The sequence below is a fragment of the Pristiophorus japonicus genome, chromosome 3 (genome assembly GCF_044704955.1).
Source record: "Pristiophorus japonicus isolate sPriJap1 chromosome 3, sPriJap1.hap1, whole genome shotgun sequence".
In the NCBI taxonomy this organism is placed as follows: Eukaryota; Metazoa; Chordata; class Chondrichthyes; family Pristiophoridae; genus Pristiophorus; species Pristiophorus japonicus.
In genome coordinates, this window is record NC_091979.1 from 224,120,957 (window position 1) to 224,134,832 (window position 13,876).

Genomic DNA, 13,876 nt, shown 5'->3' on the forward strand with positions numbered 1-13,876 from the left:
GGCTGCATATGTTCCATGCTGCTGCCTCGAGGGAGCCGGAGACATTGAAGGCCAGCGCCAGTTACCTTCACTGCGACAGTCAGCGCAGTCCTGTTGGCACTGGAAGGCTGTAGGTCTGGCTGGAGGAGCTGGCATATCTCTGTCACCACTTCTTTTTGGAAGTGCAGCCTTCTCACACACTGCTCCTCAGACAGCTGTGGGGGGTAAACCGTCCTCCCCAAACGTCTTCGGCCTTTCCTCATCTGTTGCCCAACATGGCCATCAGCTCTTCTTCTAGCTTGATGCTGCTTGACAATAACATGCAGAATGAGATGCTGACAAACTAATACTGGCCCCATTAAATCCTCTCCGGGACCCTCTAAAGACACTGAAATGCCAGATAAAAGTGCCATTTGCAAGTCTCCGCTCCACACAGCACATCCGTTGCAGTGACTGTGAAGTGCGATGTAGGAATCTCATCTCCTTGTTTCAAAATGCTGCGAATACCACCTGCTGGACCCTGGCAATGCCTGTTTTTTCAGACGTTTCCTGGGGCGGGTGATTAATGAAGCATAAGGGCCAAATTTTGCATTCCGGGTGTTAGCGCAGCGTTGCACGAGGATTGACATTATGATCTCAGTGAAACTCAAGGGTGGCGCGGTAAGTTTTTGTGTCTCCGCAAACCATTGGCCAAAAATGTCGGTCGGGTGATAAAGTTGTACACCCGCCCTCTGGGGTGCTAACTGAGGCACAATCGACCCGAAAATCCAGCCCCTTATGTACAAAAGGCAAGCTTATTTCTGGTAGCATTATGATTGAAAACACGAGGCGCTGGCCTTCTGCAAACTCACCAAATGTCAATTCTGAATACTTGGGTCCATTAAACCTGATTAAGGAGCATTGTCTGGCATTATACAGGGCATTACAAATTGCAGTGTTGTAACAGAAATGTATTGTGCTAGATTCACTGAGTTCTACTCACAGTCCAGAAGTCAGCCATGCTGTGGATAGTTTGAAAGGTGACCCCTGTATCTACTGCAGTAGAGAGGAAGAGATTTGACATGACCTTGGTGTAGTAGTAGGTATTTGAACTGGTCATTCCATAGGTCACTAGAAAAAAGAAAAGTCCAGAAAATTACTAATATCAAATGTAACCAATTACTATTGAATTGTTATTCATGATATCTAGCAGAAAGTAAAGACTTGTATTTCTAAGGGAATCAAGTGTACAGAGTATCTTCCCATTCTTGTCAAGCATATCTAGGTCAGCTAATAATATTTGAGCCCCGCTCACATACATCAGTTAACATAATAACAGAGAAATTGGATAGGATAAAAAAAAAAGATAAAGAGGAGATACTTAAAAGGATGGCAGTGCTCAAAGTAGAAAAGTCACTCGGTCATGATGGGATGTATCCGAGATTGCTGAGGGAAGTAAGGATGGAAATTGCAAATATTTTGGCTACAATCTTCCAATCTACCGTACATATGGGAGTGGTGCCAGAGGACTGAAGGATTGCAAATGTTACACCTCTGTCCAAAAAAAGGGGACAGTGATAAACCTGGCAACTACAGGCCAGTCAGTCTAATGTCGGCGGTGGGGAAACTTTTGGAGACATTGGCCAGAACATTTACTGTGGTTACAGGTCGGATGCGTGGCGGGTTGGGAACATGATGTTCTGCTTGGTGCCTTCTTCAGGGTGACTTAACTTAACGGCCCCACTTAAAGCAGTCGTGCATATTTTCCCACCTAATTAAAAGGAGCGGGCCTGATGACATCATCGATCACTCATTTCCAGTGCCGATATTTAAAGCAGCCTTACACACAACTCATTTGAAGGTTGCTAGAGGAGGGTAGAAGCTGAAATCCAAAGGGCTGAATACTGTTCCAACCCAGCAGTGATGGATAGAAAAAGACAAAGGCTGCACCATGGCTTTCTAACAGTTCCTTGCATACTCTGCTAGAAACAGTCAGAGAACACAGGGAGGACTGTTTCCCTATGATAGGTGAAAGAGACGTTCAAAAGACACCAAAAAAGCCTGGCTGGATATAACAGATGAGGTCAGCAGCAGTGATGTGGTGAGGAGGACCTGAATCCAGTGCAGGAAAAGATTCAATGATCTCATGAGGTCAGGAAAGGTGAGTGCAATGCCACACTCACCTTCATCCTGCTGTGCTTGTCACCACATCCCCATCACTCTGCCTTCTCAAGCCTTCTCCTGCACATCATTCCTCACAGCAACATACCTTGCAGGTCCACCCATCCCTCTCTCTCTATGTACATACTCACATCCCCATCTGATTAACCACCCCTGACACTCACCCTCATCTGAATGCAATCATAGCGAGTAACACCACAGAAGTGCTTTCAATCCTGTGGATCCTGCTTTAAATATGATGATCGAGCTCCAAATCCGTTATCAGGGCCTGAATGCAATCCTGAACCCAGGGATTGTGTAGGGGATCAATTACTTTCTCCAGCAGGCAGCCAGGAAACCTGCTCTGCTGCATTTCTGGCAGGAAAGTCAGGATAATGTCTTTTCTATAAACTCAGAGTTGTGATTTTATAAAAATAAAATACTTTCTGAATAGCATGAACCCACTTTACAGTTTAAGTTGCTTCAGCCTCAGTCTGTGATGGTTTCAGATAACTTGAGACAGCATTTAGCTTGTCTTGTGTATGGAATGTGATGGCTCTTAGTTATTTCTGTCGTAGTTCGAGTAAAAGAAGTTTCCAATTTTCATAAAATAATAATGTAACAGTCAATGTAAAATGGAGCTGAAAGAAGTAAACTGCATTTACATCAGTGCATGCAATTTTATAATAATGAAAAGAACTTGATCAAAAGTTAAATTTCCTTAAATCTCTCACAGGAAGGGAGCATATGGGCTGGCAGTAACCATGTTATTCTGCAACCTCAAGTTCGCCTGTGGAATACATCCATACTTGTTGAAGCGATGTTTGAGCAAATGAAACCCTATTTTCTATCAGTTAAATTTGCAAAGTTTATAGTCCCAAATTGTCCCGTACATTGTGATTTGCTTCCCATTTGTGATTAAAAGGAAAGTGTTAAGTTTGATGAGGACTATAGAAAATCCTTGAAAATAAGATTGACGGTCCTGTTAATTGGTGATGCATCTCTGAAACTGGGATTAATGGAAACCTGGGTCAACAGGAAACCTTTCAGAGCTAGAGAGAGATTCTTAACCAACAAACAAAATAAATCAAAAATTAATGCAGGCTCACAGTAATCATTCAAATCAGAAAGAGAGAAACACCACACAATGCCACCCTACATTGCTTCATTTATCTGCTTAGGAAATGTCAGCCTTAAAAATAATACAATCCTTTTTAGAAAGAAAGATCTCTTTATCAGACATGCCTTCTGCTCAGATACACCAGTCATTATTTGCTTGTTTTTGTTCAAACCTATTTAACAGCTTCAGTGACATTGAGCACACAATTCCCAACTATTTGTTGCTGCATGTGAGTCATGCTCATTCCCTTTTTATCAAAATACAAATGTTTAGTAGTAAATGTTAAATTATTACATGTGTCTGTCAGAGATAGCGAATTACTGGTACTGCAATGTACAAATGTACCATTTAGTACGTTTTACGATCAAACAGCATGCATCATCATAATTAATTTTGCTGATAAGTAAAACAGGATGTTTTAAAACATAAACACAAAGTGTGCACACATATCACCTTTTTGCAGATCGTCATTAATTCAGCAAATTAGAATAGACATTGTTGCTTGGAAAACAGACGCACACAATTCTGCTGCTTCTATGTTAAGCTAATATAAAAATTTATGACCTCAGTGCTAGTTTCTGTGTAAAGTCAAAAATGCAATCTGAAGCCAAAATTAATTATTGTGAATGGATCAAGTTTAGTTCAGGATATAGAAAAAATCAAAAGAGATGAACAGATGTTGTGTACATGCAGAAGCTGAGCAAACATGAAAAACAGTAATACAATGCCTCTCACTAGCTGACAAAAGCAGAGTAAGTATAAGGGCATTAATAAAAATGATTATCACAAAGCTATACAGTGCAACCTGTCCATGAAGGTCAGCTGATTGTTGTTTTTAGTATGAGACTTCTTTGTTTATAGCTATTTTCTCCTCTTTCCTTTTCTTGGAAGCTGACGAGACATTCAACCTATCCCCAGACACTCTTAAACTACAGTAGATGCCTAAGAATTTCTGTAATTAAGAACTACAGAAAGACTTGCAAAAATAATCCCGGGCTTCTTTACTCCACAACCAAGCAACCATCTCCTTAAACCCCTATCCCCTGCCCCTTTCCTCAAATAATATGCAAGGTACTCATGGATCTTTGTCACTAAGATCGAGACCATCCATTCAGCTGCCTCTCTCCCCTGCCGAGCTCACAAAGCCAAGCTTTCCCTGAGGTTCCCACCTGTCCTGCTTCTGAACAAGTATCTTTCTCTAGATTTACCCCTATCTCCCACCATGCCCTCTCCGAGCTTATCTTGTCCACTTCCTGCTCTCTCGACCCTCTTCCCACTAAAGTGCTGACCACGCAACTTCCCTTCCTGGCCCTGGCTTGCTGATTTTATAAATTGTTTCCAATGCTCAGGTACTGTCCCCTCCCTTTCAAATCTGCCATCATTATCTCCGACTCAAAACACCCACCCTTAACCCCTCTGTCTTACAGCTACCGTCCCATCTCAAACCTCCCTTTCCTCGCCAAAATCCTAGAAGGTGTTGTTGCCTCCCAAATCTGTGCTCATCTTTTCTGCAACTTTATGTTTGTACCTGTCCAATCAGGTTTCTTCTCCTGCCACAGATCTGATACGTCCCTAATCAAAGTCACAAATTACATCCTTTGTGACTGTGATGCACTATCCCTTCTTATCCTTCTCGACCTGTCTGTAGTCTTTGACATGGTTGACCATTCCTTCCCCCTCCAATCCCTCTCCTTCATTGTCCAGCAGGGTGGGCCTCATTCAACTCTTACCTATCCTATTGTAGCAAGAGAATCTCCGCAATGGCTTATCTTCCCGCTTCCACATCATTATCTCTGCAGTTCCCCAAGGATCTATCCTTGGCCTCCTCCTATGTCTCATCTACATGCTGCTCCTCAGTGACATCATCCGAAAACATGACATTAGGTTCCACATGAATGCTAAACGACACCCAACTCTACCTCACCACCACCATTCCCGACGCCTGCATTGCCTCTTTGTTGTCAACATAAGAACATAAGGAATACGAGCAGGAGCAAGCCTGCTCTGCCATTCAATAAGATTATGGCTGATCTTCGACCTCAACTCCACTTTCCTGCTGATCCCCATTTCACTTGATTCCACTAAAGTCCAAAAATCTATTGATAACCTTGGCTATACTCAATGACTGAGCACCTACAGCACTCTGAGTAAAGAATTCCAAAGATTCACAACCCTCTGAATGAAGAAATTTCTCCTCATCTCAGTTCTAAATGGCCGACCCCTTATCCTGAGACTATGGCCCCTGATTCTATACTCCCCAGCCAGGGGAAACAACCTCTGAGCATCGATACTGTCAACCCCTCTCAGAATTGTATATGTTTCAATGAGATCACCTCTCATTCTTCTAAACACCAAAGAGTATAGGCCCATTCTACTCAACCTCTGCAACTTTATGTTTGAACCTGTCCAATCAGGTTTCTTCTCCTGCCACAGACCTGCCATCCCAGGAACATAGTGAACCTTCGTTGCACCCCTTCTAAGGCAGGTATATCCTTCCTTTGGTACGGAGACCAAATCTGTACATAGTACTCCAGGTATGGTCTCATCAAACCCGTGCACAATTGCAGCAAGACTTCTTTACTCTTGTACTCTAGCCCCCTTGCAATAAAGGCAAATACTCCATTTGCTTTCCTAATTGCTTGCTGCACCTGCATATTAACTTCCTATGTTTTGTGTACATGGACATGGACACCCAAATTTATCTCAACACTAACATTTAACAGTTTCTCATCATTTGAAAAATATTCTGTTTTTCTATACTTCGGAACAAGGTGAATAACCTAACATTTCCACAAATTATACTCCATCTTCCATCTTCTTGCCCACTCACTTAACCTGTCTATATCACTTTGCAGAGTCTTTGACTTAGAAATTCGAGTAGGCTGAAAATCTGCTGGTGCCAGAAGTTAATGGCTGCCTGCAATAATAGCGCAGGCAGCACCAGTACTTTGGTACTGCCTGCCAATTTTAATTAATGCTGCGCAAAACCTGCAGTGCAGCACTCTTTTTCTGTCGGTGATCTCAGTAGGAGGCCCAGTACAGCATGGCCGTTGCATCCCTGGAGTAAGGCAACATTGTCTTAAAGCTAGCCTATCATTTTAGAAAGCAGTATTTGTCCCTTAAAGGGGGACTGGGTGAGAGGGGAGCGACCTATCAAAAGCCCAGCGGGAGATCGAGAGCCAGCGGCAGTTGGTGAGAGGGGAGCGACCTATCAAAAGCCCAGCGGGAGATCAAGAGCCAGCGGCAGTTGGCGAGAGGCGGGAGCAGTGTCGGAGCGGCCTATAAAGGCGACCGGTGCAGCTACAGCGGGAGAGAAAGCAAAATAGAAGTAGAAAGTAATCAAAAAGTGACGTCACAGCCAATGGGGTAAGTGATTGGCTGGTGATTGGTGAGTAGCTTTTCTTTTATTTTTTATATCAATAAGTGAACTGTAACATTGTTATTACCAATTTAAGGGTATCTAAGGTTAAGACATGGCAGGAGAGCTCGGTCACGTGATATGCTCCTCCTGTACCATGTGGGAACTCGGGGACACTTCCGGTGTCCCTGGGCGCTACGTGTGTGGGAAGTGTATCCGCCTCGAGCTCTTGACGGTCCGCGTTGCGGAATTGGAGCTGAGGGTGGATTCACTTTGGAGCATCCATGATGCTGAGAATGACGTGAGTATCACGTGTAGTGAGTTGGTCTTACCGCAGGAGAAGGGTCCACAGCCAGATAGGGAATGGAAGACCAGCAGGAAGAGCAGTGCAAGAAAGATAGTGCAGGGGTCCCCTGTGGTCATCCCCCTGCAAAACAGATACACTGCTTTGAGTACTGTTGGGGAGGATGACTCATCAGGGGAGGGCAGCAGCAGCCAAGTTCATGGCACCGTAGGTGGCTCTGCTGCAAAGGAGGGCAGGAAAAAGATTGGGTGCACGATAGTGATAGGGGATTCGATGGTGAGGGGAATAGATAGGCGTTTCTGCGGACGCAACCGAGACTCCAGGATGGTATGTTGCCTCCCTGGTGCAAGGGTCAAGGATGTCTCGGAGCGGGTGCAGGACATTCTGAAATGGGAGGGAGAACAGCCAGTTGTCGTGGTGCACATTGGTACCAATGACATAGGTAAAAAAAGGGATGAGGTCCTACGAAAAGAATTTAAGGAGCTAGGAGCTAAATTAAAAAGTAGGACCTCAAAAGTAGTAATCTCGGGATTGCTACCAGTGTCACGTGCTAGTCAGAGTAGGAATCGCAGGATAGCGCAGATGAATACATGGCTTGAGCAGTGGTGCAGCAGGGAGGGATTCAAATTCTTGGGGCATTGGAACCGGTTCTGGGGGAGGTGGGACCAGTACAAACCGGACGGTCTGCACCTGGGCAGGACCGGAACCAATGTCCTAGGGGGAGTGTTTGCTAGTGCTGTTGGGGAGGAGTTAAACTAATATTGCAGGGGGATGGGAACCTATGCAGGGAGACAGAGGGAGACAAAAATGAGGCAAAAGCAAAAGACAAAAAGGAGATGAGGAAAAGTGGAGGGCAGAGAAACCCAAGGCAAAGAACAAAAAGGGCCACTGTACAGCAAAGTTCTAGAAGGACAAAGGGTGTTAAAAAAGCAAGCCTGAAGGCTTTGTGTCTTAATGCAAGGAGTATCCGCAATAAGGTGGATGAATTAACTGTGCAAATAGATATTAACAAATATGATGTGATTGGGATTACGGAGACGTGGCTCCAGGATGATCAGGGCTGGGAACTCAACATCCAGGGGTATTCAACATTCAGGAAGGATAGAATAAAAGGAAAAGGAGGTGGGGTAGCATTGCTGGTTAAAGAGGAGATTAATGCAATAGTTAGGAAAGACATTAGCTTGGATGATGTGGAATCTATATGGGTAGAGCTGCAGAACACTAAAGGGCAAAAATCGTTAGTGGGAGTTGTGTACAGACCTCCAAACAATAGTAGTGATGTTGGGGAGGGCATCAAACAGGAAATTAGGAGTGCATGCAATAAAGGTGCAGCAGTTATAATGGGTGACTTTAATATGCACCTAGATTGGGCTAGCCAAACTGGAAGCAATACGGTGGAGGAGGATTTCCTGGAGTGCATAAGGGATGGTTTTCTAGACCAATATGTCGAGGAACCAACTAGGGGGAGGCCATCTTAGACTGGGTGTTGTGTAATGAGAGAGGATTAATTAGCAATCTCGTTGTGTGAGGCCCCTTGGGGAAGAGTGACCATAATATGGTGGAATTCTGCATTAGGATGGAGAATGAAACAGTTAATTCAGAGACCATGGTCCAGAACTTAAAGAAGGGTAACTTTGAAGGTATGAAGCATGAATTGGCTAAGATAGATTGGCTAATGATACTTAAGGGGTTGACTGTGGATGGGCAATGGCAGACATTTAGAGACCGCATGGATGAATTACAACAATTGTACATTCCTGTCTGGCGTAAAAATAAAAAAGGGAAGGTGGCTCAACCGTGGCTATCTAGGGAAATCAGGGATAGTATTAAAGCCAAGGAAATGGCATACAAATTGGCCAGAAATAGCAGCGAACCTGGGGACTGGGAGAAATTTAGAACTCAGCAGAGGAGGACAAACGGTTTGATTAGGGCAGGGAAAATGGAGTACGAGAAGAAGCTTGCAGGGAACATTAAGGCGGATTGCAAAAGTTTCTATAGGTATGTAAGGAGAAAAAGCTTAGTAAAGACAAACGTAGGTCCCCTGCAGTCAGAATCAGGGGAAGTCATAACGGGGAACAAAAAAATGGCAGACCAATTGAACAAGTACTTTGGTTCAGTATTCATTAAGGAGGATACAAACAACCTTCCGGATATAAAAGTGGTCAGAGGGTCTAGTAAGGAGGAGGAACTGAGGGAAATCTTTATTAGTCGGGAAATTGTGTTGGGGAAATTGATGGGCTTGAAGGCCGATAAATCCCCAGGGCCTGATGGACTGCATCCCAGAGTACTTAAGGAGGTGGCCTTGGAAATAGCGGATGCATTGACAGTCATTTTCCAACATTCCATTGACTCTGGATCAGTTCCTATCGAGTGGAGGGTAGCCAATGTAACCCCACTTTTTAAAAAAGGAGGGAGAGAGAAAGCAGGGAATTATAGACTGGTCAGCCTGACCTCAGTAGTGGGTAAAATGATGGAATCAATTATTAAGGATGTCATAGCAGCGCATTTGGAAAATGGTGACATGATAGGTCCAAGTCAGCATGGATTTGTGAAAGGGAGATCATGCTTGACAAATCTTCTGGAATTTTTTGAGGATGTTTCCAATAAAGTGGACAAAGGAGTACTAGTTGATGTGGTATATTTGGACTTTCAGAAGGCTTTCGACAAGGTCCCACACAGGAGATTAATGTGCAAAGTTAAAGCACATGGGATTGGGGGTAGTGTGCTGGCGTGGATTGAGAACTGGTTGTCAGACAGGAAGCAAAGAGTTGGAGTAAATGGGTACTTTTCGGAATGGCAGGCAGTGACTAGTGGGGTACCGCAGGGTTCTGTGCTGGGGCCCCAGCTGTTTACATTGTACATTAATGATTTAGACGAGGGGATTAAATGTAGTATCTCCAAATTTGCGGATGACACTAAGTTGGGTGGCAGTGTGAGCTGCGAGGAAGATGCTATGAGGCTGCAGAGTGACTTAGATAGGTTAGGTGAGTGGGCAAATGCGTGGCAGATGAAGTATAATGTGGATAAATGTGAGGTTATCCACTTTGGTGGTAAAAACAGAGAGACAGACTATTATCTGAATGGTGACAGATTAGGAAAAGGGAAGGTGCAACGAGACCTGGGTGTCATGGTACATCAGTCATTGAAGGTTGGCACGCAGGTACAGCAGGCGGTTAAGAAAGCAAATGGCATGTTGGCCTTCATAGCGAGGGGATTTGTGTACAGGGGCAGGGAGGTGTTGCTACAGTTGTACAGGGCCTTGGTGAGGCCACACCTGGAGTATTGTGTACAGTTTTGGTCTCCTAACTTGAGGAAGGACATTCTTGCTATTGAGGGAGTGCAGCTAAGATTCACCAGACTGATTCCCGGGATGGTGGGACTGACCTATCAAGAAAGATTGGATCAACTGGGCTTGTATTCACTGGAGTTCAGAAGAGTGAGAGGGGACCTCATAGAAACGTTTAAAATTCTGACGGGTTTGGACAGGTTGGATGCAGGAAGAATGTTCCCAATGTTGGGGAAGTCCAGAACCAGGGATCACAGTCTAAGGATAAGGGGTAAGCCATTTAGGACCGAGATAAGGAGAAACGTCTTCACCCAGAGAGTGGTGAACCTGTGGAATTCTCTACCACAGAAAGTAGTTGAGGCCAATTCACTAAATATATTCAAAAGGGAGTTAGATGAAGTCCTTACTACTCGGGGGATCAAGGGGTATGGCGTGAAAGCAGGAAGGGGGTACTGAAGTTTCATGTTCAGCCATGAACTCATTGAATGGCGGTGCAGGCTAGAAGGGCTGAATGGCCAGCTCCTGTACCTATTTTCTATGTTTCTATGTTTCTATGACTGCCTTCTAAAATTACAAAACAAAAATAATTTAAAAGTAGGCAGTCTTTAGCTGTTCGAGCTCAACTGCCTTCTGAAAAAATTTTTTTAAAAATAATTCAGAAATAGCAGTCTTCAGTGCTTAAAGCCGAACTCTCACACGAAAATCTGGTAGAAGTGCTTCAGCACTAACATTAATGGATCAACAAGCAAAGTAAGGGGTACCCAGCTTTGTGCAGGGGGTTAACACTGCAAGAGAGTTTCTCTACCCACAGGAGCCAGGAGGCTCTCCAGAAAGAACAATGTGGGACCATATCACCGAGGCCATTACTGCCAGCAGTGTCCTCACCATAAGAACATAAGAACATAAGAATTAGGAACAGGAGTAGGCCATCTAGCCTCTCGAGCCTGCTCCGCCACTCAACAAGATCATGGCTGATCTGGCCGTGGACTCAGCTCCAGCCCACTCCCCATAACCCTTAATTCCCTTATTGGTTAAAAATCTATCTATCTGTGATTTGAATACATTCAATGAGCTAGCCTCAACTGCTTCCTTGGGCAGAGAATTCCACAGATTCACAACCCGCTGGGAGAAGAAATTCCTTCTCAACTCAGTTTTAAATTGGCTCCCCCGTATTTTGAGGCTGTGCCCCCTAGTTCTAGTCTCCCCGACGTGGAAACAACCTCTCTGCCTCTATCTTGTCTATCCCATCCATTATTTTAAATGTTTCTGTAAGATCACCCCTCATCCTTCTGAACTCCAACGAGTAAAGACCCAGTCTACTCAATCTATCATCATAAGCTAACCCCCTCATCTCCGGAATCAGCCTAGTGAATCGTCTCTGTACCCCCTCCAAAGCTAGTATATCCTTCCTTAAGTAAGGTAACCAAAACTGCACGCAGTACTCCAGGTGCGGCCTCACCAATACCCTGTACAGTTGCAGCAGGACCTCTCTGCTTTTGTATTCCATTCCTCTCACAATGAAGGCCAACATTCCATTCACCTTCCTGATTACCTGCTGCACCTGCAAACTAGCTTTTTGGGATTCATGCACAAGGATGCTCGCCTTGGTGCCGTGCTGGACCACATGATCCACCCCGACCAGTCCTACACGGTCCCGGGCCGGACAATCCACGATAACATCCATCTGGTCCGGGACCTCATCCATTGTTCCCAGGAGGCTGGTCTGTCGGTCGCCTTCCTATCCCTCGACCAAGAGAAGGCGTTCGACAGGGTGGATCACGACTATCTGCTCGGAACTCTGCGCGCTTTCGGGTTCAGGACGCATTTCGTCGCCCGGATCCGACTTTTGTACGCCGCCGCGGAGTGTCTGATTAAGGTTAATGGGTCCTTGACGGCGCCCCTTCGCTTTAGGAGAGGGGTGCGCCAGGGATGCCCCATGTCCGGCCAGTTATACGCCGTTTGCGTGGAGCCTTTCCTGCGCCTCTTGCGGACGAGGTTGACGGGACTGGCTCTGCAAGGGCCGGGCGTGGAGGTCGTCCTCTCGGCTTACGCCGATGACGTGCTCCTCGCGGTAGAGGATCCCGCTGACCTGCGGAGGATGCGTGAGTGCCAGGAGATTTACTCGGCCGCGTCCTCCGCCAGGATCAACTGGGAGAAATGTTCCGGACTCCTGGTGGGTCAGTGGCGGGTGGACTCCCTGCCGGAGGAGCTCAGGCCTTTTGCCTGGAGCACGACCCATCTCCTCTATCTGGGAGTCTACCTTAGCCCCGACGAGGGAGCCTGGCCGGCGAACTGGCAGGAGCTGGAGGCCAAGGTCGCCGCTCGCCTAGGGCGCTGGACAGGACTGCTCCGAGTGCTGTCCTACAGGGGTCGAGCGCCAGTCATAAACCAGCTGGTGGCCGTAATGTTGTGGTACCGGCTGGTCACTTTGACCCCTCCCCCTGCGTTTGTCGCCAAGATACAGAAGAAGCTGGTGGACTTCTTCTGGAACAACAGGAAGCACTGGGTCTCTGCCGCGGTCCTGAGTCTCCCGCTTGAGGAGGGCGGTCAGTCGTTGGTGTGCGTCAGCGCCCAGCTCGCGACTTTCCGTCTTCAGACCCTGCAGAGATACCTTTACGTCGAGCCCCCTCCTAGGTGGTGTGCTCTGGTGAGGTATTTCTTCCGCCAGCAGTGCGACCTCAATTATGACACGCAGCTCCTGTTTGTGAACTTGGGGGGTGCCATGACCGCCCTCCGGGAGCTGCCTGTCTTTTACAGGGAACTCATCAGGGTCTGGAACAAAGTCTCCACCAAGCGCAGCTCTCCGCCGGCTGGAGTGGCGGCCGTCCTGCAGGAGCCGCTGCTCGGGAATCCGTACCTCCACGGCCGAGGTTTCATGTGGCGGTCGGAAGAGAGGGCTGTGGCTGGTGAGGTGACCAGGGTCAGGGACCTGCTCGATGGCGGAGGAGCGGGCTGGATGGCGCCAGACACGCTGGCGCGGCGCCTAAACTCTGCCAACGTCCACCACGCGGCCGATGCCATCGAGTCGCTAAAAACAGCTCTGGGCCCTGACTCCGTTAGGTGCATCGAGGAGGCTCAAGCACGTGGGGAGATCCCGTCCGAACTGACCCCCGTCCGGACGGAATTCCTCATCGGTGCCAAACCCCGGAACCTCCCTCGGGGGCCGGCGCCTCACAACTTGAGCCGCCTCGGGGAAATCCCCTCCGTGCCTTTCAGTTCCGTGCGGAGGGGTTTCCTGTACGGGCTGCTCCTGCACACCCTCAAATTTGCCATCCTCGCCGGCCGTCCGGACACGCCATGGCGTACCATCTTGCCGTCCGGAGGAGGCGGGGGTCCCCGATGGAGGGCACTCTACGCAGGGGTCCTCCCACTATTCATCGGGGACTTGGCCTGGCGGGTGGTGCACGGAGCAGTGCCGTGCAACAAATTTTTAAGCCGGTTCACGGACTCCCAGGCCGCCTGCAATTTCTGCGGTCTGGAGGAGTCCGTGTTCCATGTTTTTATTGAGTGCACGAGGTTGCAGCCCCTGTTCCATTATTTGAAGGGGCTGCTCCTGAAATTCTGGCTGCACTTCAGTCCCACTCTCCTGATCTTTGGGCACCCTGTGCGGAGGGGAGCGGGTAGGTCCGAAGGCCTCCTCGTAGGACTGCTCCTGGGCACGGCCAAGGGTGCCATCAGCCGGTCCAGGCA

The 13,876-nt window shown here is 47.1% G+C and overlaps 1 protein-coding gene across 1 annotated transcript in view; it reads right to left on the reverse strand.

Moving 5' to 3' along the window:
* The window catches only part of LOC139255296 (polycystin-2-like protein 1), a 231,024-nt gene that overhangs the window by 197,815 nt on the left and 19,333 nt on the right, over positions 1-13,876 (reverse strand). The window contains exon 3 of the mRNA XM_070873897.1: positions 962-1,089. Coding sequence (XP_070729998.1) covers positions 962-1,089 — 128 coding nt within the window. The remainder of the gene's footprint in view (positions 1-961; positions 1,090-13,876) is intronic.